The sequence below is a fragment of the Solanum lycopersicum genome, chromosome 3 (genome assembly GCF_036512215.1).
Source record: "Solanum lycopersicum chromosome 3, SLM_r2.1".
Taxonomy (NCBI): Eukaryota; Viridiplantae; Streptophyta; class Magnoliopsida; order Solanales; family Solanaceae; genus Solanum; species Solanum lycopersicum.
The window spans coordinates 43,613,137-43,641,031 of NC_090802.1; the positions used below are offsets into that span (position 1 = coordinate 43,613,137).

The 27,895-nt window shown below is 34.5% G+C and overlaps 4 protein-coding genes across 12 annotated transcripts; 1 reads left to right on the forward strand and 3 right to left on the reverse strand.

Annotated features, from left to right (window-relative positions):
• Window positions 1-1,234: 1,234 nt before the first annotated feature.
• Window positions 1,235-3,708, reverse strand: LOC138337011 (uncharacterized). Its single transcript, XM_069294970.1, has 5 exons — window positions 3,603-3,708; window positions 3,401-3,509; window positions 3,205-3,285; window positions 2,920-3,075; window positions 1,235-2,821 (listed from the first exon to the last, which is right to left on the reverse strand). The coding sequence occupies exons 2-5, from the start codon at window positions 3,420-3,422 to the stop codon at window positions 1,914-1,916; spliced, it is 1,167 nt and encodes a 388-aa protein (XP_069151071.1). The 5' UTR covers window positions 3,423-3,509; window positions 3,603-3,708; the 3' UTR covers window positions 1,235-1,913.
• Window positions 3,628-6,247, reverse strand: LOC138347227 (replication protein A 70 kDa DNA-binding subunit B-like). 5 transcript variants are annotated; one of them, XR_011219991.1, is made up of 9 exons: window positions 6,051-6,247; window positions 5,700-5,964; window positions 5,540-5,624; window positions 5,332-5,442; window positions 5,165-5,246; window positions 4,958-5,075; window positions 4,719-4,832; window positions 4,464-4,584; window positions 3,628-4,370 (listed from the first exon to the last, which is right to left on the reverse strand). XR_011219991.1 is itself a non-coding variant. In XM_069294972.1 (6 exons), the coding sequence occupies exons 3-6, from the start codon at window positions 5,438-5,440 to the stop codon at window positions 4,817-4,819; spliced, it is 369 nt and encodes a 122-aa protein (XP_069151073.1). In that variant the 5' UTR covers window positions 5,441-5,442; window positions 5,540-5,624; window positions 5,700-5,834; the 3' UTR covers window positions 4,670-4,816. The 5 variants fall into 5 exon arrangements, 2 of the variants coding, with proteins under 2 accessions (XP_069151073.1, XP_069151074.1); XR_011219989.1 differs by having other exon boundaries at window positions 4,719-4,876; XR_011219990.1 differs by lacking the exons at window positions 3,628-4,370; window positions 5,700-5,964; window positions 6,051-6,247 and having other exon boundaries at window positions 4,719-4,876; window positions 5,540-5,679.
• Window positions 6,248-6,359: 112 nt separating this feature from the next.
• Window positions 6,360-25,515, reverse strand: LOC101263285 (uncharacterized). Of its 4 annotated transcripts, none has more exons than XM_069294969.1 (7): window positions 25,048-25,402; window positions 23,891-24,040; window positions 23,342-23,600; window positions 23,005-23,223; window positions 22,791-22,933; window positions 9,072-9,241; window positions 6,360-6,483 (listed from the first exon to the last, which is right to left on the reverse strand). In XM_069294969.1, the coding sequence occupies exons 1-6, from the start codon at window positions 25,315-25,317 to the stop codon at window positions 9,113-9,115; spliced, it is 1,170 nt and encodes a 389-aa protein (XP_069151070.1). In that variant the 5' UTR covers window positions 25,318-25,402; the 3' UTR covers window positions 6,360-6,483; window positions 9,072-9,112. The 4 variants fall into 4 exon arrangements, 3 of the variants coding, with proteins under 3 accessions (XP_069151070.1, XP_069151069.1, XP_004234292.1); XR_740274.4 differs by lacking the exons at window positions 6,360-6,483; window positions 9,072-9,241 and adding exons at window positions 21,668-22,093; window positions 22,264-22,377; XM_069294968.1 differs by lacking the exons at window positions 6,360-6,483; window positions 9,072-9,241 and adding an exon at window positions 18,615-19,118.
• Window positions 12,244-21,705, forward strand: LOC101244840 (uncharacterized). Of its 2 annotated transcripts, none has more exons than XM_010319218.3 (6): window positions 12,244-12,479; window positions 12,575-12,700; window positions 12,779-12,852; window positions 12,951-13,030; window positions 13,337-13,488; window positions 21,378-21,705. In XM_010319218.3, the coding sequence occupies exons 2-6, from the start codon at window positions 12,586-12,588 to the stop codon at window positions 21,458-21,460; spliced, it is 504 nt and encodes a 167-aa protein (XP_010317520.3). In that variant the 5' UTR covers window positions 12,244-12,479; window positions 12,575-12,585; the 3' UTR covers window positions 21,461-21,705. The 2 variants fall into 2 exon arrangements, with proteins under 2 accessions (XP_010317520.3, XP_069151072.1); XM_069294971.1 differs by having other exon boundaries at window positions 12,262-12,479; window positions 12,567-12,700.
• Window positions 25,516-27,895: the final 2,380 nt, after the last annotated feature.

Below are 27,895 nucleotides of genomic sequence, written 5' to 3' on the forward strand. Positions count from 1 at the left end.
TTTGAATTCCAAACATAATACTTTGGAAATTCTCTATAAAGATATGTTTTTGCTTCAGAGTCAATTGAGCACATTCTGAAATATTCGGTCAACATTGTTTGCTTGACACCATCCTAGGCGATGAGATTTTTTAAATTTTGACTTTCCAGTAAAACACTGTGATTTTGTTTTGAGTTAGTATTTGATAATTTAATTATTTTTTAAGTAAATGTGTATTATAATGCATTAATATGTGTACCTGAATGTTTTTCTGGCAAATGTAGTTGAAGGTTGATGACTGCAGATTGCATTTCAGTCAAGTTGAATTCATATATTCTCCATAGTGCTTCAGGCGGTGAGACCCATCGCGCATCTTGAAATGTTTGTATTTCGTCAATAACATTTTCACCATCATCAGACTGAACATAAACTGCACACCGATCATGTCCTTTATATATATACTTGTATAGATACTTTATTGCTTTGACTCCTGAGCAAACCTCAACATTAATGTGACAATTTTATCTTGTAAGTAGATAAGGGCTATAAGGTACTACCCATTGATTTGTCATATGCATTCCACGAACAATCTCTATTCTTCCATCCATTCTTCTTTTATAAATTGGATATCCATCCTTTGCTTGGATTGATTTGTTGTTGTATGGCCTTGGATTGGATATCCATGTGTTTGTTGGACGTTTGTTTCCACATGGACCATGCATCATATGTTTGAGCACTATGCAATATAGGATACTCATATTTATCTGGAATCTCTGCTGAGATAAACCTATCGTACTGACCTCCTGATTTGATCTTGTGTCCTTCTTTTAATATGAGAAGTAGGTGTATGTGTGGTAGTCCTCGTTTTTGAAATTCTACCACGAATACATGAGCAACAACAATTCCAAATATTTCTTTCTTGAAAATTTGTTCTTTTAGATCCTGCAACTTAGCTCTGAATACTCTTGTTACCAAGTCAGGTCTATCTTGAGGAGTTTGTCTGGGGTGCAATTCTTGTTGGATTTCAATCCAGTCAGGATTGCACGTCATTGTTATAAACAGATCTGGTCTACCAAAATGCTGTACCAAAGCCATTGCATCCATATAGTGTTTTTTCATATCTCGTGGCCCCCCAATAAAAGATGATGGAAGTAGTATTCTTTGCCCAATCCTATCTCCCCTGCATTCTGCCGAGCTGACAGTATCAACAATACCTTGATAAACCTCTCTTCTAAAATTTGATTGTTCCTTTCTGAAATATTCTAGCCTTGTGGTTTCCAATTTTATGTACATGTCAACCATAAATTGTTGTAGTAATCTTCCACATAGTAGTAATACTGACCTCTCTGTTTCTCGTAGTTGTAGCTTATAACAATAGTACTCTCTGCAAGAAACATTTCCCTTTGTCTCACGGCGGACTTCTACAAGTGAAAGGAATCATATTAACACTATTTTTATTTTATGTTGGTTATCATATTGGTATAGTAGAAAATGTATTTTCTTATAATTGTATTTTGTACGCCTTTGGTAGTATTCTTTTATATAGTATATGTGTTTTTTATCAATTGCTAACTTGTGAAGAACATGACTATATTTTTGCTATAAGAGGCCGTAATGTAATATATTGGGATAATGTCCAAGTACCCCCTCAACCTATGCCCGAAATCCCAGAGACACACTTATACTATACTAAGGTCCTATTACCCCCCTGAACTTATTTTATATGTAATTTTCTACCCCTTTTTAGCTTACGTGGCACTATCTTGTGGGCCCAACGATGATTGACTTTTTTTTTCAAACTAGTGCCACGTAGGCTAAAAAGGGGTAGAAAATTACATATAAAATAAGTTCAGTGGGGTAATAGGACCTTAGTATAATATAAGTGTGTCTCTGGGATTTCGGGTATAGGTTGAGGGGGTACTTGGGTATTTTCCCTAATATATTTTACCTTGATCCTCGTTGGCTAATATTGCATCAGCTGATATGAATGTTGGAATATCATTGAGTATAGGTGGTGAGTGAGCACTTCTTCTGTGAGGCAGTCTTTTGCTTTGTTTTCTTATTCCTTGATGCCATCCACCTTCACCTCTTGGGAATAACAAAGGATATTGAAGAGGGTCATAACAACCAAAATAGTTTTTTACTCTATATTTGTACCCCGAGTGCTCATGAACAATTATTTCTCGATCAAAAGGTATATTTGGATTGTTTCCATTGATCCAAATTGCTGCTACTTGACTTACCGAGGGTCTGTTGTACACTCGTTGATCCAAAGAGGCATTTGCAGCAATACGAAGTTGAAAATTGTGGAAACTTGTTTGGTTTTTTAATTGGCAAAATATTTGTGCATATGGGTTACTCTCCATTACCTGTTTGATTTTTGTTGCAATATGGTCTGAAAGAATTCCTTCATTCACCTTCGATAGCCTGTTCGTCAATTCGTTGTCTGTATCAAAGAAGTATAGTTGGAAGTAACATGGATTGTTATCACGTGGTAGCAACGATGGTAGATCGTGATAAATTTGACCTTGTGCCCTGAATGTGTATACTCCTTTTTTTGCAGATGCTAGTTCCTTATCCAGGTTAACACCAAAAGATGTAAAAGCAAAGATACTATTATATGCATGAATATTTTTGCGAAACTCTACCGCGTCTGGAGTAGATGCCACAAACATTTCATATAGTTCTGTTGGTGCTTCAGTGTTTGCCAATTTGATATATCCGCTTGCACAACAGAATGCTGGAGGTTCATGTTCCAATCTTTTTGCAGCACAATAAATACATTTTGGGACGGCTTTCAGCACGTGCAGATATGATAAAGATAATTTATAAGCAACAATTCCTATATATAGAAATATTTTTAGAGATATGTTAGAAATGTAATTTGATATTATTGAACGTTCAAGTTATGTAAGATATGAATAGGGTTTTCCGATGTACCTCTAACTTCAGACTCTTGAGATAATGCTCTAAATAGCCAATTGATTTTACGCTGCTTTTTCAAACGTGGATGTTCATCTTCGAGATGTGATACTGTTTGGGTTGCTAATATATACTTATCCACTCTTTGCAATGCGCTTTGTAATTGACTTTTCTCTGTAAAGGGAACATTTTTTGATACATTTAGACAAAGGATGTAATATTTTTGTATGTGTATGAGAATATGTTTGCATTGTACTAAGTACTCATGTATGTTGGATTTTACATGATTATGTAAGTTCTTACCTGTGTTGGTTGAACTTTTTTTTATATTGTTGTCATGCTGATGAGTTTTACTGGAAGAAGGAGTGTTTTTTCCTTTATCACCTGCTTGATTTGGCATGAAAGGAGTGGTTATATTTGTATCACATGTGAAGTGAAGTGAATAGAAGGGTTAAATTTAATTTTGAGTTGTGATAAGTACTTAACATATTAGATTTACCTTGATGTTGGTTATGTGTCATTGTTGATTTGATGGTGATAAAATTTGGATTGTTGGTGTGACACTTCTCTTATCTCTTCCTATTTAGTATATGTAATTTAGCATTGATCTAAAACATAACAGAATCATTAATGGCAATTGTAGTCACATATTTGACATATATAAGAAAAAACATCTATTATAAGGTAGGATGTATGCAAACCTTTTTTTATGTATGAGGATATACATTGCAGCAGAAGATTGTTGTTGATCTGTTTTGAAGTAATAAATTGCATACATTGAATGTTTAGTGAAACAGTTAACAAAATTCATGGATGTAGGAAAGTAAGCTAAAAATAAAAGCGATGTTAGGTGAAGTTGCTTGGTGAAAAAATGTAAGTTGTTTTTAAATATTAGGGAGATAATGGTAGATAAAAATAAGGAAATTTAAAATCAATTATATATTATTTTTTTCCTCTTTGATCTTCTTTTCCATCGGATAGGGCATGATGTTTTTTCCTTTAACTTTCCTGGTCCTTTTTCTTTGTAGTTGAATTAGTGGGGCTTCGTCGTCACTTTCATCTAGTACAATATGTTTTTCTACCTCATGTATCCTCAATTTCTGTGGATTATCATCTGCAATGACTTGCTTAATGTTGTTAGTCCTCTTGCATGTATTTTTTTTGTGTGGATTTTCAATGTCAGTTTCAACTGCTGCAATATCTTTTTCAATATGAGGTATGCCTGCAACTATTCCTTTCATTTTTTCATCATCACTTAGTATCTTCGTCCTCTTGCTTCTTTGTTTTGTAATTGGAATTTTAACCTTGGTTTGATCTGGTGGTAATTTTTTGGAAACCTCATGTATCTCCATAGCTATCACATTCATGTTTGTGTCAACATCTGGGAATTTACGATCAATCTTAACAAGTATACTGAATTCTTTCCCTTTACTCAATACCATCTTGTGATAGTATGGTGATTGTTCTTTCTGTGGAATATGAAAACGTATATATTAGCCTTACAATTGAAATAGGGTAAAGTTATTTATACAGGCCAATATTTCATAGAGTAAGTGATTTACCTTTTCAGATGGAGAGAGAACATACTCTTTTACGTTACAACCAAAATAGTATTTTGCAGCATCAAACATTGTAATGCTTAGAAATTGATCCTCAGCAGTGACATCAATCTTTAATCGATATCTAAATTAAATTGGATGTTTTAATCAGTGTGGTGCTAATTATTTGATAGCGACATAGTAAGCTCATTAGTTAATAATTTTTTTTCATGCATCTGGAGTAAGCAATATTTGTTCTTGGTTGTTTGTGTAGTTTACCTCGCCTCATAATCAACATCTTCAGCTCTACAGTAGGTACAAGTTGCAACACTATTTATAACAGTAACTCGCTTGTAGCATTTGTTGCAACCAGGATATCATGGGTCGGTGTTACTGTCAATGTCAGTAACCGTAGCATTAAACTTATAGTACATGTCCTATACATAAATTTAGTAAATCACGTAATTACATTTGTAATATATAATTGGAGTAAAAGATGAGTGTGTATAGGAAAGTACCTTCACAATGGCAAGTGAACCATTTAAAATATTACTAATTTTCACTTGACGGGCAGTTTGCATCAGTCTGCTTGGCATTAGACTTATGTCAACCTTTTCTGCCTTCATGTTGTCATTCCTGAAATTTTTAAGAAATGAATAAAAAATATTAATGATGTAGCATGTGGGTAGCCTCTAAATAAGTGTGATGAAACATGTATTACTTACCATTTTTGGAGATTGTTCGCTTTTTCAAATTGTGGATTTATAAGCAAACTACTAACAGGAGTTGTGGAAAGGACAAAATCCCCTATTTCAACAGGAGTAATTAATTCAGTGATACTTTTATGTACTTTGAAAATTGACTCAAATATATCAAGTGTGGAGATGTATACCTTGATAAATTGATGATTTTACATCACAAAAGGCAAGAACTGGTTTTTCACTTTCAAGGCTTTGTAACATTTGACCTTCGATTTCAGCAAAGTCTCCCCATAAAGTCATGACTTTTCGATCATACATATACAAGTACAATTTTTTTTATGATAAATGTTTATTAACGTAAAATATTTATATGTAGGATGCATAAAAAGTATATGTTACCTTTCGTTTGTAACGATTACTTCGCGTCTAATGCTTCGTCCTTCTCCAGTTAGTGCTTTTACTGTGAGTAAAATACACACCACATCTATACAAAATAATGTGTTAAAAACCCTATTTTCTTAATGTATGGAACAAACAATAAACATTTTGTGAAATTTACCAAACAAACTTCCATTAGTGATTTTTTCAGCTTCATCAAATGTAATAAATCCATTTGAAAATTGATCAGTCTTAAAATGACTTTTGTCCTCAACGACCTCGGTGTTGTTCATAAATGCTAGTTCGAGCTCCTTATGTACGGATAAGAAGTTTGGTTTAGGTCGATTTAATTTTCCACTTATAATGTAGTAACTTTGATTAAGTTGAAAAGACTTATTCCATGCATGAACATCTTTGTTGAAAAGAGTGGTTTGTATTTTTGTACCCTGTGGTTAGGAGCATTATTATTAGAATTCCAAAAGAAGTTAACATATTAAATAATGTATATAACAAAATATTATAATAGAGTTACCTCTTCATCGACTAATATCAGTTGCCAACGAATACCTTCACCATTTGTATTTTTATACTCTTTTGTTAAACTCCGACGAATGACTAAGACTTTAATAACCCATTCTGTTGCATATTTCTTCAACTTGCTAATTGGTAGGCACTGGTTCTCGAGCTCTTCTAGACTTGTCATTGTATTGTTGTAGTATCTAGGATGTACTAATACAATATATATTTGTGACGTAAATGCTATTTGTTTTTATATAATTAGTGTTCTTTTGGTATAATAATAAAGATGATCAAGAATGTAATATTCACAAAACATAAACTATTTTTCTTTTTAAAATTTTAAACCGAGCAACTTCAACTAACAATAGTATAAATATCACATTAATTGAAGCAAGTTTGAGGGTGGAGAAATAATACCTATTCTTGTGTTTCCAATAGCAAGAAACCTGCTAACATTATTAGAACATGAAGAGATGATAAACATAGATTCAAATAGAAGTAAATCAATAAAAATGTAACAAGTTACTATAACGGAAATATTGCAAACGTATAGAATTCAAAACGGAAAAGTCCTTGGTGGACAATCTGTTTGCATGTCATGCTTTTCAAAATCAAAGGGAGTAACTGACTCCAATTTCCATTTTTACAATATCCTAAGATGTAGACTAAAGAAGACGTGCAAAATTTAGTTTCTACAAATCAAGGCAAAGTATCTTATCAAATGAAAAAATATATTTCCCTATGTAAGATGATAAATGGAGTTATTAATAAAGTGCTTCCAAATCCTAAAGCATGCCATACCATTGTATACCACCTCCTCAACCAGTACTTGGTTTTCCTCTGCCAGTTCCTCCACCTGGATCAGTACTTGAACCTTCTGAATACTATGCTCGTGGCTATCATTCTGTTCCAGGTAACCCCTTTTGTTCTCATCTAAGAATTCATTATGTATAGCAAGATTGATTAATTTTCTTGAAATGATTCAACTTATTTGATTTTGGGTGAAAAGTTTGCGGCTTTTTGCAATATTTAGTTGAAAATCGGAACTGGATGTGGTCACTTTTCTGATCTAACACCACAGGGGTTACCTGGAACAGACTGATTTATAGGGCATCCAGAAAATGCTAGTCATCATTAGCTCATTGGCTTTCTATCTGATAGTTTTCTCCAGGCTAAGAAATTCGATGACTCATCCTAGGGCTTTTCTTTTTGTTCCCCTTTGTAATGCAATCAGAAAGAGACCAGAACCAAGTGAAAAAAGGTTTCATAAGCAAACATTATTGTGGAAATCAAGGGACAGTGCTGTTTTAGAAAAGATACAATAGTTTCTGATTCCCCCGAGCTTAGGGGTCAATTACGGGGGGTAACAGGCGTCCAACTCATTTTTGTGTCTCTTGACTTGATCTGTTCACATTACATGTTTATTTTTGCATGTCTGCTTAACGTCTGAAGCAGGATCAGCAAGCAAATCATAACTCTTGTAAATTTTATTGCCTTTATTCTTCACTTCTTTAGTAAGTGAAACATGTACAATCTTACGCAAATTCGTGTTATTTACTTTCAAGTTGCAGAGTAGGAAATTACCTTGGATCTAAACAATTCGAATGGATTCAGCAACCTGCCATTAAATCAGGGATAAGTTTAGAGTTGTCAAACCAGTTCAAAGGTAAATAAAGTCATCTGTAACTTGTCAATTTTGGATTAGGCCAAGCACAACTTCACATAATGAAATGTCAACCTCCTTTGAGGCTTCTGCATCAGCAATAACTGCAAGGACTTCCTCCACTCGGTTTAGTAGTGGTGTACATTTTTCTCTACTCAAAGAAGCCTCCCCCTACTTTTTATTTTTTGACTTAAAAGTCATTGAAGTTTGACATTATTTCTGACTTAAAATCTACTTTTTTATGTCAATCCAAACGGCTCTTAGTACAGTGCATTGAAGTAATAGATCACTAAACTATTTTAACAAACTTGTATACCTATAGCAATCAAGAAATTGTATATGGATGTCCAACAAGCTTTATTGATTCCCATTCCGTAATTGTTGGTTGTTATTGTTTCTCCTTTATGTTTGGGACCTAAAACTCTGGTTATCCAGAGGTCTTCTCTACTTCTTAGTTCTGCCATGTTTAGCTGTGCTTTTGTTTGTTAAATCATTGGAAGCTTGATTCACCAATCTTGAGCACTGCTAGTAATATGGATGGATGTAGTTTTTCCATACAGGGAGTGAAAGTCTCTCTTTCAGCAAGAGCACTTTCTGGCACAACAAGTCTAGATCTTGATGTGCTGCATTTGATTTGGACGGTTGAGAAACTTGAGCATCAGCTTAATGTGATAGATCAACGCTGGAAAAGGTAAGGACTATCATCCTCCAATATTAAATGCTAATACTACAATAGAGAAGAGATTCTACCAATTCAGTTGTGTAAATGCCCAAAAAATAATTGCTTCTTCCCGAAAAGGAACTGTGGCCAGAATAGGGCTAGAACTGCCCAATTATTTTGACATAGAAGTTCTGACTAATTATAATGGCTCTATTTGGGGCCCATTTAGTTAGTATTGTTTCTCAAAGTCAACCGACTCTCAAATCTGTTGCAGCACAAAGTTCAATTATTTTGAACGCGCAACAACCTGCTTCAGAGAGACATTAATTACAACTTACAAGTACGCAATCAAACTCAACCATTGTGAATCAGGTCAGCACTTTGTTTTTCAAATAATATGTATATCCATACGCCTATGCAGTTTATGTAGCAGGTGCCCGTTATTTTTCTCTGTAGATTTTTGCTTTTCCTTTTTCACCTTTAAATTACAGAAAATGATATAGATAGTCCAATCCACGTTCCTTTGTGCAACAAACAGACTTTCCCAACATGATACTTCATGTTCATCAAAAGTTACCTTCAGATTATCCCCAGGCTAAGGGTGTACATATATTTGCAATTAGCAGCAAAACAGAGTAAAACCAAAGCATTAACATCAAAAATTGACTGTAACTATTAGGCAACAAAAACAGAGCACCAAAAATATTTACCTGTATACTGACACGCCTTCTCTCGCCACTTCGAAGACCTTTCATGCAGCGGTGTCCACCAAACTTCTTTTGTGACAAAGAAAACCAGGAAGCTGAAGCAATGCTGAGTAGTAGAGGAATTCACGGACTGTCAATGTTCCAATAAGAGTAGTTTCTCTGTCAACAAATCCCTGCAGGCAAAAAGTTCCATATCAAAGGGCAGAGCTGATGATAAAGAATAGCTAAGTTCCTCATCCAAAAATATTTACCTGTATATCATCCAGACACAAAAAAGAGAAACAATTTAATGGACAATAACATGTGATTTGAGACATTTATACAGATGATGAGAGTAGATGAAAAGGTTTTGGAAGAAGATGATGAAACTTCATAACCGTCAGAAGAGAAATGGAGCAGATGGCCGTTTCTGAAAAATTAAATTAGGGCTGTTAGGAAATTAAATTTATAATAATCAATACTAATAGGTTTAACTAATATAGGGTTAATAGGTTTAACTAATATATTTACTAAATTAATATATAAATGATATTGTAGGGTTAAAATGGTAAATTAACTTTGGGGTTAAGAGGTTCATGCTTATAATAATATATGATTATGGGAAAGGGCAATTTCACATAAATAGAACAATTTAAAGGTGGAATTTGTGTTGTCCCCCCCCCCCCCAAATAATTAAGTACTATAACTTAATAATGTAAAAGTAAGGTATGATTGGCTATGTTGAATGTTCGTTTGGGCCGTAAATACGGGAAATTTGTAAGGACCGATTCTGATTATTATAGAAAAGCCAATAGAAAAAAAATTTGGACAATTTTTTTTTGGTAGTATCTTCAAATTTTTTAACCTATCCCACATTTAAACGAACTCGGAGTCAGTAAGGTCCACAGAAAACTGGTAACGAATGGGAGATATAATTATGAATATGATCACATGAGTAGATAGTTAAGACGTTAAAGAATTCGTATGACTTTACAAAATTGAATTCAGACGAGTAGAACTCCTGAAATCGATTTTAGTGTGAACGGATATTTTCTGAGTGTCATGGGAAAATGGTGTGTTGTGAAATGAGGGTTTAAATCTTTAATTCGCTCACTGTTTCCATGCGAGCCTCTAAGGCAAGATTTTTCAGCCAGGGTGGGGCCGCTATACTGGGTTGAGGACCATTATGGAGGGACACACGCAACTTAATTCGGAAATAAATCTCAAAATTTTTATTCTGCAATTCTTGACCTTGAGAGCTAAGAAACGACCCATGGGTATTTTTTGAAGGTTTTCCACCTCTTCTAGCACCAAGTGTAAGCTTTTAATTCCTGAAAACCATTTTTCGATCCGTAGAACGTAGTTTGTTGGGTAATTATTGATGGAGGAGGATTTTGATATGGGATTTATGGTGGAAAAAAACCCTAATATGGGCATGGGGATCAAGAGTTTGACCTAGGATGGATATTATTGATTATAATTTGGGTAATTAGATCTTATTTATTGATCTTCGTGTTATATTGATTGTTTGTAGGCTAAGAACAAGTCGAAAGAATCTAGAAAGGAAAGAACCAAGTTTATGGGATTTAAGCTTTGTTCGAGGTAGGTGATGGTTGTGATTTCATGTTGGTGCGATATGTATTTATAATTTCTTCATTATAATGCATGCATGTATGCAAATGTTGCATTATTGATCACACTAATTGTAAGTGATGAATAAATAATTGTATGTCATGAATCATGACTTGATTGTATGAATATGAGAATGTACATTGTGATTGTGATTGTGGCTTCTTGAAATGGGTCGGGTGTTACATTCCGACACACTAATTTGGATCAGGTGTCACGTTTTGACGCATATATGGCATTGGGTGTCACGTCTGGCACACTAACTTGGATCGGATACCACGTACCGATACACTAACATTTTGGATATGGGTACCGTGAAAGGACCAATGTGTTGGCATATTTGTATATCTTGATATTGTGAAATTTTACGTTATTCGTAAGTGATAATTAATATTGTATATGTTCAGTGTACACATGTTTATTATGTTGTAATGACATATATATGTTTCATTATTGGGATAGTCGTGTGATCCTACCAATACACTGTGATTGTGTACTAATGCTGCACTTTCTCTTTCTTTGTTGAGTGCAGAATATCTTTAGACAACTACCGACAGATCTCATCTACAAGATAAGTGATCAATCGAATTTATGTGAGCCAGTTCTTCCAGGTTGCGATGAGTTCTCCTTTTGCTCTGTCCATCTTATTCGAATTTAGATTAGTACTTTAGTTTTAATAGTTATTTAATTTGGGTTGTAACCATCTTCTTAAACTTATGATCCTTGATAGAGTTTTGCTACATTAACTTTCAGGTTCTAGACATTATTTCTGTATTTGGTTGTTAGACTTTTGATGAAATTTATGGAAACTCCATGTTTCCTTTTCTTGACATTTGAACCTGCTTTCGTATTTTTAAATGCCTTAGTTTTTGATTTAGTTGTTTAGTTTGAGTTGTAGTAATGACTCTCCCACTGGAGGGTTATTGTGAGTTCCAATCATGACGGTCTGAATCATGACACAACTATTATAGAAAAAATTACTTGGATGAATACCTTTTAATAAAGGGGAAACTACATAAATGAGTGAAAAAATTTAAAATAATTACAATTTTATGCCCAAAACCAATGTATTTCTTGAAGTACTCATGCTCTCATAAATAACTACAATTCATACCCTCCAATTCAAGGTTGATAATTTCCACTTAACTAATACTAAATTAATATTATATATTGTATTGATATCATTAATATTAATTTTACTTAACTAATAATAAATCAGTATCATATATTGTATTAGTATCATTAAAGTTGATAATTTCGTTTAGCTTGATACTAAATTAGTATATATATATATATATATGTTATAACTATTTTTAAAATATACTATGCTTGTTTGATAAGAGATTGACACATTATATTAAAGTATGATCGATAAACTTGTATTAATAATTTATATAAATATTTTAAAATATATTATGCTTGTTTGATAAGAGATTGACACATTATATTAAAGTATGATCGATAAACTTGTATTAATAATTTATATAACTATTTTAAAATATATTATGCTTGTTTGATAAGAGATTGAAACATTATATTAAAGTATGATGGATAAACTTGTATTAATAATTTATGAAAATTGTTTAATGTATTACGCATTAAAATGGTAATTTAGGTAAGTTTGGCACTGTTATATGGTCCCCTTTATCAACCAAAAGCCTTTGTTCGCCCACGAAAAGCCTTTGTTCCACCGCTCCCGCTAAGGCCCACGGAAAGCCTTCGTTCCACCGCTCCGGCTAGCCGCACTTGTCGCCATCTCTCACAGTAGCATCAGTTCTCTCACAGTAGCATCAGTAGTACTGGGTAAGATGTTTCTTTATATATATATATATATATATATATATATATATATGCAGATGTCATTCTATATGTAATAACAAATTTTTGAAGACCCGCAGCTGAAAAAGAAATGGAAGGAAAAGTTATGGAAGGCGTTGCTTCAGTAGCACTAATGGATAACGGGTGTATTTCCGGTCACTTTATTCACCTTCCTCATTCTATCTGTTATGGCATACATGGAACTGGTAAAAAGTTACTACTAATTTTTTGCATTTTTTCCTTTTCTGGAATTAACTTGCTGCTCTATTTGTCCTTGTTGGAAGAGATGGTTTGTGAAAGGGAATGCAGTAGGGGTGAGGATTACCGTTTGGTGAAACTTACAATCATTGACTACAATGTAAGAAGTTCTATTTTCACTCAACATTTCCAATTTTCTGAGAAATTAACTCTTGTCATGACTTGTTAGCTTAGAGAGTTTCTTGTAATTTATCACAGAGAAAAAGAGAAAGGGATGTTATTGTGGAGTGCAGAGGACATGATGCTGCTAGGATTCAGAATGTTCAACATGCCCATGGGTGAGTGAGGAGTAGTCTTAAAATTACTTTGAAGAGTGATTACAAAATGGAACTTCTTAATTTAATCTCAACGGTTTCATACTTGTATGAAAAATTATGAGGTTTTCCTGACTATCTATTGCATCCAACTTCTAAAGTTCTTCTATGGTTTCTCTGTACCAAAACAGATTGAATATCTTTTTTGCTTTAATCTGAAGAAGCATATTTACTTACTTGAAAATGATGGTCAAACATATGGCAAAAATACCGGTTATACGAGTTTAAGGATTCTCTCCCTAACATGTTCCTAATTGGTTTTGCCACAAGATGGGATGATGATGTTGTCAATATGCTTGACGAGAAGGAACAAAAGCACAAGATTCTTGTTTCTTTCGAGTGTGAGACACTGAAAGGAGGTAAAGAAGCTGAGGACCATATCAACAAATTCATGCCCAAATTAGCTGGGACAGATGCTGTTGGTATGTTACCCTATTGCCATCATTTAACATTTATGAAAATCTCTTTCCAATAGTAATGTTTCCCTGATTATGATGTTTGCTTTCTCTAATAATCTTATATGGATATCAAACAAATTTTGGACTAGTGGATTTCATGACTTCGGTGTGTTTCTATGTTGTTGCTCCCGCGGCTGTTTAAATTGTACCAACTGCACTTTTTATTTCCAGATAAGCTGAACTCAACGAAGGGAAAGAGGCTTTTCAAATGTTTACCTCAATTAACCCATCATTCGTGCCGGATCCTTCAAAAATACATAACCTTTAGAGGATCTGACACATACCTGATGTTAACTTTCATTAATGAAGAATTCCTAAGTTCTTGAACAGAGGAAGAAGAACAATATAAAGGAAGAAGGCGTTAGTGGACCGACTTGACAGGACCTCCCTTTGCTCTATCTAACTTGGCGTGCGCTCCTTCCGGCCCTACGAGAACATATTTGGACACGGGGATCATGATAGTCTTTTCATGGAGATTATTGGGAACGGAAATGTGCCTGGGTTAAGAACAACTTGAAAACTGCCTTTGAAGAAATCTGAATTCTCATTGAATTCATCTTCGCATTCAAGTTACATGATATGGACTATATATACACATGCTTTACAGTAGCTCATCTAGAAGATTCTCTTAGCAGTTAGTTTAGATGCCTAACTAACTTTTAACTGCCTTCTAACAAACTTAGTTAAGCCTACCACATGTGTGGTTATATCAGCCTGCTTCCATGGTTTAACACTCTTCCTTAAGCTGATGACTTGAATATATCTTTTAGACCTAGCTTTCTTAGCAAGTATTCATGTTCAGCTTTTCCTAGTCCTTTAGTGAGCACATCTGCCCGTTGTTCTTCGGTAAATACATGATCAGTTTTAATCATCCCTTGGCTGATCATACAAAGTGACAATCAATGTCAATATGTTTAGTTCTTTCATGAAATATGGGGTTTGCAGCTATTTGAATTGCTTCCTTGCTGTCACACCTTAAGGTTATAAGTTGTTGAACTTGAACTCCCTGTTCATTGAACAGTCCTACCAACTAGGTAAGTTCTGCAGTCCAGGTTGTCATACTTCTGAACTCAGCCTCAGCTGAGATCTAGACACAGTTTCTTGCTTCTTGGATTTTCAGGAAATTACTGCTCCACCAAGCTTAACTAGATACCCTGTGACAGATCTTCTGGTTTCCATGCATGTTCCCTAGTCTGAATCACAATAGGCCATGAGTTGGTCTGTAGTTCCAGCAGGCATCAAGAGCAGGCATCAACAGTTCCATTCCTGGTATACCTTTGATGTATCTCACTACTCTTAGGGGAGCTTCCATGTGAGAATTTTTTGGACAATGCATATATTGACTCAAGACCTGTTCTACAATGGCAATGTCAGGTCTGATCATAGTCAAATACAAAAGTCTTCTCACCAATCTTTGATATGTTGCAGGATTTTCTAGTGCCTCATCACTCATACAAGTTGTACTTGGTACATGTTTATCATATTCTAAAGAAATTAGCTTTTGATTGATCTCAAGTGGTAAACTTGCTGGTTTTGCTCCACTCATTCCAGTTTCAGCCACCAACTCTAATGCATATTTTCTCTGACACATCACAATTCCCTCATTTGATCTAGCTACTTCAATTCCCAAAAAGAACTTAAGTTCTCCAAGGTCTTTCATCTTAAAGTTGTGTTGTAAATCTTCTCTTGCTTTGTTTATCAAGGCCTGATTGTTTCCAGTTACTAATAGATTATCTACATACCAGAATAATTACCAACTCTTCTCCTGACCTATTGATGAACAAAGAGTAATCATAATGACTCCGTCTAAACCCCATATGAACAAGAGCATCAGTCAATTTTTTGTTCCATTGTCGCGGAGCTTTCTTCGACCCATATAGTGACTTATGAAGTTTGCAAACCTTGTGGAACTCCCCATGTCTAGCAAACCCTTCAGGAATAGTCATATATACTTCCTCTAGCAAGTTACCATTCAGAAAAACATTATGCACATCCATCTAGTAGATAAACCTACCACACATTTGAGGCTGCAAGAGCAATCAGGGATCTGATAGTCACCATTTTGGCAACCAGAGAAAAAGTCTCAAAGTAATCCAACCCAGCTTGTTGACTATAACCCTTGGCGACCAACATAGTGTTGTGGATGCGTTGGAAGTTGAATTAAGTATTTAATTATTTATTTAGTAGCTTTATTTATTATTCTAGAATAGAGTTTATATTTCATAGTTCTATAAGGATTAAGTTAAGTTATAATTATTAGTTTGAAATAGGATTTAAGTCTCCTACTTTCATGAGAATTAGATTTTCTATTAATGTAATAAGACTCCTATTTAAATGGGCTTTTGAGGAATAAATTATTAAGTCATATTTCAGTAAAAGCAAGAGATCAGAGTTCTCTCTTTCATTGAACTCTAAGGTTTGAGTCTCCCTTCAATGAAGGGAAGTAATATACAAAAATCAGGTCGATCTAGGAATTAAAACAAAGGCAAGGGAAAGTCAAAGTCAATTGATTCACATTTTCCTGTTCATCGTCCTGTGACTTGATCCTTCTCTAAGAATCCTAACAATTTGGTATCAGAGCCTAACACAATGGACGATGAGATCAATTCCAGGTTTCAGAAGAACGTGTGATGATAGAAACACTAATGGACTCTAAACTTACAACAATGAAACATCTCGTTGAAAGAATTGTCCCAAGCTATTCAAGAACAATTAGCTAGCTTGGGAATTGTCTCTACAAAACTTACAGTTCAGGGGATAGAGTCCAGTAGTGCTCCGACAACAAGTAGATCAACTAATTTGGCTCCTAGAGGCAATACGCTGCATATTCATCCGACTGATCAAGATCATCAAAGTAGTGGAAATTCCAATTCGACAATACCAAGGTATGCAAGGATGGATTTTTCTACTTATGATGGCACTAACGACCCATTAATTTGGGCACATCGTTGTGAACAATTTTTTGAAAATTAACATATAGCAGATGCAAAAAAGGTTGGAGTCGCTGGGTTTCACTTGTTAGGAGAAGCACAATTATGGTATTATTAGCTTAAACGAGCGAAGGGCCAAATGAGTTGGGAAGATTTTCAGATATGATGTTTCCAGCGATTTGGACCTCCTGAAAGAAGCAACCCGGTGGGTGAACTGGTCACGGTTCGACAAACTAGTAGAGTTGAAATTTATCAACGTCAGTTTCAAGAAAATTTGGCTAAGGCTGATGAGCTTATTCCAGAACACTTGCACGTGGGAATATATATGGCAAGGTTAGATGATTCAATCAAATTGGACGTGCAATTACTCAAACCACCTTACTTATCAATGGCTATGAGTGTAGCAAGGGCTTTAGAGCAAAAACAACAACTGCAAAAAGGGCAGCAGTCCTAGACAAGTCTTGGCAACACAGTGAACTTGGCAAAATTTACTACGTGTTCAGTCGATTCATTTAATACCAAAACCCGTGACCAGACCCTTTTGGTCAAGCAATTATCTCATGCAGAAATGGCGGAGAGAAGAGCTAAAGGATTATGCTATAATTGTGACGAACTATATTCAGCCGGTCACCAGTGCAAACAACTTTTTTGGCTGGAATTGGATGATTCAGCAGACAATATTCTAGAAGTTCCGGATGATTGCCGTGAAAATTCGAGCTTGAGGACAAGCTCTTTCAATTAAGAGGGGGTAATGTTGTGGATGCGTTGGAAGTTAATTTAAGTATTTACTTATTTATTTAGCAGCTCTATTTATTATTCTAGAATAGAGTTTATATTTCATATTTTTTAAGAATTAGGTTAAGTTATAGTATTTAGTTTGGAATAGGATTTAGGTTTCCTACTTTCAGTAGAATTAGATTTTCTATCAATGTAATAAGTCTCCTATTTAAAGGGGCTTTTGAGAAATAAATTATTAAGTCATATTTTAGTAAAAAGCAAGATATTGGAGTTCTCTCTTCCATTGAACTCTAAGGTTTCAGTTTCTCTTCATTGAGCTGAAGTAATATACAAAAATTGGTCGATCTAGGTATTCAAACAAAGGCAAGGGAAAGTCGAAGTCAATTGATTTAGATTTTCCTGTTCATCGTCCTGTGACTCGATCCTTCTCTAGAATCCTAACACATATAGCCTTATATCTTTCAACTTCCCCAGAAGCTTTGTACTTTTTTAACCTTATATATCCACCTGCAACCAATAGGACTACATGTGATTGGATTCTAAGGCTGTAACTTCCAATTTAATAGCATGAACCTTGGCTAGATATTTAGAAGCTTGTTGAAAAGAGACGGGTTTTGTAATAGAAGAGTAAGCAGACAGGGCATGTAGATATGACTTGGATAGATTTGAATATGTGACAGAGGAGGAAAGAGGATAAGCACATTGATTTGAGACAACAAAGTCAGTCATCCATGTAGGAGGATGTCTGACGGGTGGATTTTTGAGAGCAACAGGAGGTGGTGATGGGGATTGAGGGAGTGGAGCGGAGGACTAGACAAATCTGAGAGATGGAGAAGGAAAGTAGGATCAGCAACATTGAAATTTGGAGACTGGACAGGAGTATTTGAGTCAAGGCAGGACAAATCAAGGACAGGAAAAAGAAAAGAGCCAAAAGATTTTTCATGTAAAACTAACTCATGAAATATTACATTTTTGCTCACAACAAAGGACTTGAAATGAAGATCATAGATTTTATATCCCTTTTGAGTAGATGAGTAACCCATGAACACCCCTCGAACAACTCTAACATTAAATTTATCATATGATGTTGTAGGTGAGGCATAGGTCAAAAAGCCAAGAACTCTAAGATGAGATAGAGAAGGAGGATGACTATACAGAAGTTCAAAAGGAGTTTTGGATTTTAAAAGCTTGGAAGGGAAGTTCAGAAGTTCAAAACAACAGTCATAACACACTCGCCTTAAAACTTTAATGATAAAGTAGCTTGGAATCTATGAGACCTGGCTACATCTAGGATAGTTATGTGTTTCCTTTCTACCACCCCATTTTGCTGTGGGGTGTAGACATAGGAACTCTAATGTTAAATGCCAAGATCATACATACGAGACTGAAATTCAGTACTTAAGAATTCACATCCATTATCAGTTCTTAGTATTTAACAGAAGTTGAAAACAAATTCTTTATTCTAGTAAGGAAATTTCTCAGTACAACAATGACCTCAGACTTGAACTGAATTAGAAACAACCAGGTGTACCTTGTGTGATCATCTACTATGGTGACAAAACATCTTTTGCTATCATGACGAGGATTCTATAGGGACCCCAGATATCACAATGCAACAACTCAAGCAGACTTAGAATAGCTACTTATAATAGGGAAAGGAAGTTTAGTATGTTTTGCCAAAGGGCATACAATACACATGTGATGTGAATGCTGTAAATGTCTAAGATGTTCATGCTTTCTGGTGACATATAATGGAGCATGACCCAACCTTCTGTACCAAAGAATGCTGGACTCAGTAGGTTTATTAGGAGTATTGACACATCTAGTTGTGAGACCACATAGAGCTGAGTCCACTGACTTGCCCTTTAAGATGTACAAACCTTGCTCTTCTCTACCAATCCCCTTTACCATGCCATTGGAGAGATCCTGAAATATGCAGAAATCAGGAAAAAATGCTGCAGAACATTGTAATTTCCTGGTTAACCTTGAGACTGATAATAGGTTAAATTTAAAATCTAGTAACAGTAGGACATTGGAGATACGATTATCATTGAATACTTTAGAGCTCCCTGTATAAGCTACTGGTACTGCCTGTCCAGTAGGAAGATGAACCTTATTGTCATCTTACTATGAAATTTATGACATGTATGTAACATCTCGGGATTAGAGGTCATGTGATTGGAAGCTCTTGTGTCTACTATCCAACTAATATCTACATTATTGGTTGAAGTAAAACTTTGAGCACCTGGATTTGCATTTGTTCTATCATAAGAACTTGAGCTCTCTAACTCACAATCAGAATTGACATAGTTGCCTACTTGGTTTGCAAACTGAGATGATCCTTTTTTTCTGATCTTAGGCCAATAAGAAGGATATCCAATGAGCTTGTAACACTGCTCCTTAGTGTACCCATTGTGATTACATCCTGAACTAGAAACTCCTCCTGAGAATGTCCTGCCAGAGTTGATACCTCCTCCATTCTAGTTAGACCGACTTCCCTTGTGACTGAAGAAGGCAGTACCTTCCAACACCTCAGATATCTTACTTACTGAAGAAGTCATGGCAATAAATCTTTGACTTTTGTGATTTATCACCAATGAGTAGGCCTTGTTCGGTGTTGGAAGAGGTGTTAACATCAGGATTTGACTCCAACACTGGGCATACGTCTCATTGAAGCCCATGAGAAAATGTAGCAGCCTTTGATATCCATAATGTTGAGGATAATTTCGAGACTCAGGACAATTACACCCAGGACATGGCATGAGTACATCAAACTCATCCTAGAAATAATCAAACGCAGACTGACTGCCTTGTGTGAGTGTAGTAATCTCTCTGTGGAGATAGAACACTCTCGAACCATTCACAATATCAAATCTCTCCTGCAAATCTATCCAAACCTTATGAGCATTTGATGCATAGATGATACTGCTCAGTAGCTCATATTTTACAGCATTCATAATCCATGACAGAACCACTGCATTCACCTTCTCCCACTGATCGTGTAGTGAAGTATCAAATTCGTCTCTAGTGTGTCTGCCATAAACAAAGCCTAATTTGTTTTTTCCCAACAATCCTAATCGCATAGATCTACTCCAAAGTGCATAATCTCAAATCCAGTAAGTTGAATTGAGATAAGTGAGCTACCTGGAGTATCGTTTGGTTGCAGATACAGACGACGTGTGTGATCAATCAAGATCTGCCTGGAATCGATATATTTGCTGTAGGAACTGCAACTTCCATTTCCATGATCTCGATCTTCTTATGAACCTGAATATGAGGCTAATCTTGACTACTACACTCTCTGATCATACCTCTGATACCATGTTAACTTTCATAAATGAAGAATTCCTAAGTTTTTAAACTGAGGAAGAAGAACAATATAGAGGAAGAAGAATCTGAAGAAATCTAAATTCTCATTGAATTTATCTTGGCATACAAGTTACATGATATGGACTATTTATACACACACTTTACAGTAGCTCATCTAGAAGATTCTCTTAGCAGTTAGTTTAACTGCCTAACTAACTTTTAACTGCCTCCTAACAAACTTAGTTAAGCCTAACTCATGTGTGGTTATATCAGCTTGCTTCCTTGGTTTAACACCTGACAGTATTTTTGAAAAGTCAGAGCAACATAATGGATATGCAGCATGTAAGAATGGAAGACGCATTCAACTGCCATTCCACGGATTAACATCTCTTAATGTCACAGTTATTCTTTTCTTGATATCATAAAAGTGCTACTGCCCTTGAGTTGTATGTCCAAAACTTATATCCATCTTTCCTTCAGCTCTTCCTGATCCTTTGGCATCTTTTGACAAATTTACTTATTGCTGCCTCCTGCTAAATCAAGACCGTCAGCATAAAGTCCCATGGACTTCTAAGTAGATATGAAGGTTTTGCAGCGTTGGTTTTGATTAAGAATCAGGAAATGTCATCCAGGCAACTTTCTTTGTGCTCAGGAAGTTAGTTTGACCAGATAACATCCACACGCTACTTAAGTTAGTTTGACCAGATTACATCCAGACGCTACTTACGCCATCTTTCCTCAATCGAAAAGGGACACAGACAATTAACCATGTACCGATGTTGTTTTATTTGCGAAATTGGATGCTAAACTTGTCTTACTGACACATGGAAGTAATTTCTTTCTAGCCGCCTGATCTTGTCTGCCACATTCTTGCAGTTAACATTGGCAAGATGACGATTGTAGGCTTGGACTTCGAAGATGCAACTGGTGATGAAGATAATAACCAGCAGAATATTTGAGCTGCAGCTCAGCTGCAGTATCTTGTGTCTTTTGGGCAATTGACTTCAACAATTGTTTCAGAATATAAATTGGGATGTATTATATAGTTACTCATGCAGTTTTTAGCTTATTATCTTGGCATTATGTTATCTCAAAAACTGCAATGGGTTTTGCAATTTTTCATTTAGATTAAGATGTATTACTAGTTAACGGCGTTATACTGGGGCTTCAAACTCAATATATATGTTCTTTTGCTTACTATTAATCTATGTTTACAATTTCTGTGAGTGTAAAATCCTTTGCTAAATCATTTAATTTCCAGTACTAGTAATAAGTATACATTGGTAATCATGTCATCTTTTGCGACCCGAGACAGTTTTTTTCACTGCTCCCACAGACACTAAGAAGTGATCCAGGGATGATAGGGTCCTCATGTCATCTGGAGGAAAATAGCTAGCAGCCTTTCCTAAGAGTGATGTGAAGAAAAGCGAGAGAGAAGGCCGAGTCACATAGCGCTCACCCAAGAGATCGTCAAGAAACCCAAAGGCTGCTAACAAATCCGAGCTGCTTGTGTTTATTGGAGCAGCAAAATGAGCAGGGATAATTCTCTTGAATTTCCAATCTCGAACAATATTGTCAATCCAGTCTCTAACCTGAAGTTTTGAAGGAATAAACAAGAATATTTCTTTGGAATAAAGGGAAAAGGCTCAAAATCAAACATTTTTTCCAACAAGAAAAGGATACCATGAGAAATGGTGCCATTTGATCCTAAATTATCTGTTAATATGTATGTGCATATAGAGAAAATGTGAGCTTTGTGTACCTCGCAGCCCTTCTCCTTTAATTCTTTGGGTGTTGGTCCACTTGGAAGGAACTTATAAACATCTGATCTCATTTTTTCTTAAATGTTCCCATCCATTTCTCATCACCAGTGAAACTGATCAATGCACTATGTTACTATTCTGATTAGTGATGTAAACTAAAAGATAGTCTTGAGATAGCAAAAAAGAGAGTTATTTCTCGACTCTATGAGTGGTTGGTTTGGTTCTTCCAGATATTAGCACATTGTTGCTTGATTAACCAAGATATACTGTAATACTCCCTCTATTCTATTACATGATACTCTTCCGCTTTTAACCTGTTAAAAAAAGAGTAACACCTTCCCTTCCTATATTTGAAAATTCTTTAATCTTAAAATATCTATTTTATGTTTTTATGACAATCCATTGACATGTTTAAAGAACACAAGTTCTAATGGTATTTTTGTAGGTGATAAAAATCTTCCCTTCTTTTTGACTAGCCAAACACCGACATATAATGCAAAATGGAAGAAGTAAAAGGTGACTTTACCTTTTCAGGAACTTTGCTAAAAACCAATGTTTTTACAATTGGTGAAACAATTAGCTTTTGTGACATCTGAGCAAAGCTAGCATTTGGCTCCAGAAGGTTTGATGGACCTAGAAACAGAATCTGAAGAACCATCCTCTCCCATCCTGAAAAACAAATGCAAAGAAATAAAGATTTTGTTTTGAGAAGCAACGGTTCATCAGCTACGAGGACTAACCTTTCTGTCTATTGATTTTATTGTCAATGACAGCTTCTTCTGGAACCTCTTTTCCTTTACTAAGTAATTTAACAGCCAAACCATTTTTTGCAGATGCTAATAAGGACTCCTTACTAATGCAGTCAGGTGGTGTAGTTGGGACAAATATTACAGCATCTGTCACAAGCAGTGTCCTCGACTTTTTATGATAGAATGCCACCTCAACATATGGTCCAATTCCTTAAACCAATAGGAAAATGTTTCTATCAGATTTGAAACACAAGATACAACTACTTCACAGTTAAGTGAAAAAAATACAGTGATCAAACTAGAGAGAATCTATTATATTATTACATACCAACTTCGGGAGAGCTCAAAACCTTTTGCTCAATATCATCAGCCCATGGTGTTGACATATCTGCATCTTTCAGTGTTTTTGCACGGAAAATCCCAAAAAACTCAAGAGGCAGGTTTAAAGGCCAACTCCATTGCCTTGGTGCCACCCATACTTGAGCCTTTGGGAACTTTCTCGAAAATGGACCAACAAATATTTTGTGCTCATATGCAAATGTAGGTAGGACAATATATTTCACAGGACATCCTAACTCTTTCACGAGCTGCACACATGACACAGTTGTAAACATCAATATTTGAACAATAAGAATATGCATGAGTACAACCAAGTGTTACTAATAGTAGACACTACTTAAACTCATAATATCATTTTAATCCTTGAAAAACAGCAATTAATAACTAAGCCAGCAAATTGGGGTTGGGTATATGAATTGATCTTACTTGTCTTTGTTGCTCCCTTTAAGCTCATTTATATACATAGGAAATTCGAATGGATCCAATATTATTTAATGAAAACATGATGATTAACTATGAATGATGTCTTCTGAGTTACCTGAATACACTCTTTGGTTGGAGCAATTGGAGCATGAACCCACAATTCACCAGATTTAAGTTTGATGACGGTCATTCTGATGTTTGTTGAAACACTGCTGAATCCGAGTGCTTGCTCTTGCTCAAATAACCATATGGTATCTTTCACAGCCTGAGATACTAATGATATAATACTGTTAGTAGCAAAATACAGGAGCGCTCACTCTCTGAATTCTAGTTACATGTAACATTGAGCTATATCCAACAATTACCCAATTTACAAGCTAACAATTGTAAAAACAAGAAAAAGTTGCTTGCTGAAGTCCACGGTAGTGGTAAGGTATGCATATATTTTACCCCTCCCTAGACCCCACTTTTTGGGAGTACATTATATATATATATTTGTTGTTGTTGTTCAAGATATTAAAGTTTCTTACTCATAAATAATGTTTAAATAAATTCAAGACTTAATTACCATATTCACTGTCGCAGATTTAACATTACATAAACACACCAACGAGGGTTGTGGTAGAATGGTACGTGCTCCTTCATCCTTAATTACCAAGCATTTCGAATTCGAGTCTCCTTGGGTACGGAGTCGCCTTTGTTAGGGAGCGTTTTACCTCCCAATGCAGGATTTCCGACATAAATTCAAATTTGGTCGGACTCCAATGAGGGTACTGAACGCCGGGTCGAAAACGAAAAAAAAAACACTTAAGATATTTAATATGCTGGTCATATAATTCACAACATGGTCGTGAGTTCAAGTCTCATTGCCACATGATTGGTCAAGCATGAGAAAATTATATTTGATAATGGTGGTGGTTAGATTCGATCATAGAATCTCTGCCTACTCAAATAAGTGTGTAACTATTTCATCTAAAATTTGAATTGTTACAAGGAGCACACTTTTATTATTCCAATTATATTCTCAACAATGATATCTAAAATGCATAGTGCATAAATCTGATTTTTCACTTGAATTTAGGATGTATACACACAAACATTTAAACATGTATAAAATTGAACAAGTGTTTCTATGGAAATTCACATCCTACATACATATATGTGTACAATAGTCTAATTTACATATGTTTAAATGTATACTTAATTAAAGTTGAAGTTAAAAAGACATGTTTATGTATTATAACTATCTAAAATGAAAGAACCTAATTTTACCTCAGTTCTAATGGTTTGTCTATTGAGGAAAGGGCCAAGAGGGAAAGGAAATCCAGTGAAATTGAGATAAAATCTGCTCCAATTAACAACACCAGACTCATTGCTAATTCCAGAATTTTTACCAGTAGCAGATACAACCAAACAAACACCATTTCCAGCTTTGGTTCTTCTACTTTTTAACTGAAAATTAAGCCCCTTTATAGGACTGAAATTGGATCCAAATTCCCAAGCACATGATGTACAGTGCAAAACTGGTGATTTTGCTGCCATTTTCTTTCTTTCTTTCTTACAAATTAACAGAGGTCTTGTACTGACATGTATATGGAGTTGATGGTAGGTTCACATTTGCCACACGTGGACGATTTTCCTACTTGGCATTTTTTGTGGATAATAAATAATAATTTCAGAAATCGAGAATTTGAACCAGATAATATAATGTTTCAAAATGAGGTGTTTTGTCTAAAGCCCAATGTAACACCTAACTTTAGAGGTATTTATGATTGAAATTAAAATCTATTCAAGTCTAAAAATCAACTCAAATAGTTTTAGTAAATTAATTTTATTTTGGGTCTGATTTCTTTAAAAATCCTTAGTATAGTTTGATTTTTGTTTTATTAAAAAAAGTTGAAGAAAATAAATTATATAAATATATTTGATTATGATAATGTATTACTGTTAAACAAATTTAAGGACCTTCTATATATTTTCAACAAATTTTATGTATAATTTATCTACGAAAGAAAAAACATTCAAGAACAAAATATTTATCTTATTTATTGTATGCATGTGAGTCTCAATTACAATTTTTGGTATGGATTAGGAATTTCATTGTCTCTTGCTTCTAGGATAAAATGGTAAATTTTGAAGTTATATTCACGGTAAATTTAGTGACCTAAAGTTCTGTAATGTTAGTTGTTCTAATTATTTTTTTCGTTTTTTATGAAATATTTTTCTTTTTCCTCTTTTGAAAAATTATTTTTTTCAGATTTTGTGTATGGATAATAACGGAACCAAATCAAACTGAAATTGATAACAACCAAACAAATAAATGTGTTGTGTATTTATTTTAGTATGGATTTGATAAATTAAAAATCAATTAAATTGGTTTGATTTTAATTTTGACCAATAACCGATCCAAATCTATCCGATGAACACTACTATTTAGAGGCTCTAAAAGCTTTAAATTTAAATTTATAATATAATAAAATAATATAACAACATAATTGCAAAAATATATTAATAGTTTAAATAATTACAGATATAATTAAAGAAATTCATTGAAATAGAAATCGTAGCATGATTTTATAAGTATAAATGTTATGATGTAAAAGCTATTTTGAGATGGAAATCAATTTTTAGAAAATAATAAGAGAATCATAATTATTAAAAAATATATTACTATTAATTTATGCACTTCACCTATTTAGAGAAAAGATCAAGTATTTTAAGCAAAATACGTAGTGTATGTCCATTGCCCACATGCACTATGGTAGACTTTTTTTTTTCTTGCTAAAACATGCATTTTTCACATATAGAAACGAGAGCACATAGTAGGAAAGAAACCACAACAGGGTACGGGCATCCTGTTTATTTAAGTACTAGTTGCATAGGAAAGAAAATGAAGGGGAGATACATATGTGATAAGATTATAAGCTAAAGAGTAAGCTCAGGATTTGCCATGCTTCGCCAATGCATCTGCCAGATTATTTGCAGTCTTTAGATATGGTGAAGTTTAGTGTGCGGTAACTCAACCAACAGGTAGATAAAATAGTGAGATATTTTGGATTATTGGAACATAACAGTGTTGAGAATGAGAAGAATGAATTGGATTATTGGAACGTAACACTGCTGAGGATGAGAAAAGAATGAACTAGAGACAAATGTGTGAATCTGGTTCTTATACATGTTTCCTAAATCAATGTTATAGTATAACTAAGAGAAAAGACATAAAATCATTATTAAAGTTGTCCCTAATTTTTAAAAAGACACTTCAACTTTGTAAGTGTTCTATTACCCCACAAAAATATTATATACCTTTGTAAATAGATCAGTTTTGACCCACTTCTCACCAATAAAGTTGCGCGTGACACTCACTCTATTTGACCCCTTTTAATTTTATTGTCTTACTGTCATATCAAAACTCCATGGTCTCTCCTTCCTCATGGGGTGAAGAACGCTGTTGCTGCCAATAAAGCTACTGCTCCGTTGATTGAGATTACCCAATTTGGGTATTTCAAATTTTTGGGCAAAGGTGTTTTGCCTACAGGCTGTTATTGTGAAAACTAATTTGGTGTCCAGAAACGCAAAGAAGAAAGATTAAGAAAAATGGTGGAGCAGTTATTCTTATTGTTAGTTACTTTTTGATGTTAAAGTTACTACTTTTGATTAGTTAACGAAGATCTGAACTTGATATTACTAGTTTGAAGTTTTTTGAGATGTGTCAATTTAATGAGATATTTCCTGTTAAAGCATATATTATAAATAGTTTTTTGTGATTCTATTTGTGATTAATATTTTTTCCCAAACCCTAATTAATATTATTAAAGCATCATTGAGGAAGATGATGAGGTAAATTTGTGTTAATGATATTTGATCTGCCATTAATTAAGTTCAACACATTTTAGGCAATTCTAATCCATTTTGAGGAACATGACGAGGTAAATACTTAATAAAGAAAATGATTGAAACGTGACACTTTTCAATTAATTTTTGACAGAAAAAGTGGACCTTCACGTGGCGAGAAAATAAATTATAATGGTTCTTTTATAAAGATATTCAATACTTTTGTGGGGTAATAGGATGTCCGCAAAGTTAAGGTGTCTTTTTAAAAATTCGAAACAAATTCAGT

Bases quoted from the DNA above. Each gene is read 5' to 3' on its own strand.
- LOC138347227 (XM_069294972.1), bottom strand. From the start codon at position 5,440: ATGACTTTATGGGGAGACTTTGCTGAAATCGAAGGTCAAATGTTACAA. The intron at 5,076-5,164 runs GTAAGTAATACA...TAAAAATTTCAG, and splicing joins GCGAACAATCTCCAAAAATG to GAATGACAACATGAAGGCAG. The intron at 4,877-4,957 runs GTACTTTCCTAT...ATTTATGTATAG, and splicing joins GTTCACTTGCCATTGTGAAG to GACATGTACTATAAGTTTAA.
- LOC101244840 (XM_010319218.3), top strand. From the start codon at position 12,586: ATGGAAGGAAAAGTTATGGAAGGCGTTGCTTCAGTAGCACTAATGGAT. The intron at 12,853-12,950 runs GTAAGAAGTTCT...AATTTATCACAG, and splicing joins TTACAATCATTGACTACAAT to AGAAAAAGAGAAAGGGATGT. The intron at 13,489-21,377 runs GTATGTTACCCT...ACATTCTTGCAG, and splicing joins AGCTGGGACAGATGCTGTTG to TTAACATTGGCAAGATGACG.
- LOC101263285 (XM_069294968.1), bottom strand. From the start codon at position 25,317: ATGGCAGCAAAATCACCAGTTTTGCACTGTACATCATGTGCTTGGGAA. The intron at 22,934-23,004 runs GTTAGTCCTCGT...TTTGTTTTTCAG, and splicing joins TAAAATCAATAGACAGAAAG to GATGGGAGAGGATGGTTCTT. The intron at 19,119-22,790 runs GTAAAGTCACCT...TGCATATTTCAG, and splicing joins TTAGCAAAGTTCCTGAAAAG to GATCTCTCCAATGGCATGGT.
- LOC138337011 (XM_069294970.1), bottom strand. From the start codon at position 3,422: ATGACACATAACCAACATCAAG. The intron at 3,286-3,400 runs GTAAATCTAATA...CAAATCAAGCAG, and splicing joins GACACATAACCAACATCAAG to GTGATAAAGGAAAAAACACT. The intron at 3,076-3,204 runs GTAAGAACTTAC...TTCCCTTTACAG, and splicing joins AAAAAGTTCAACCAACACAG to AGAAAAGTCAATTACAAAGC.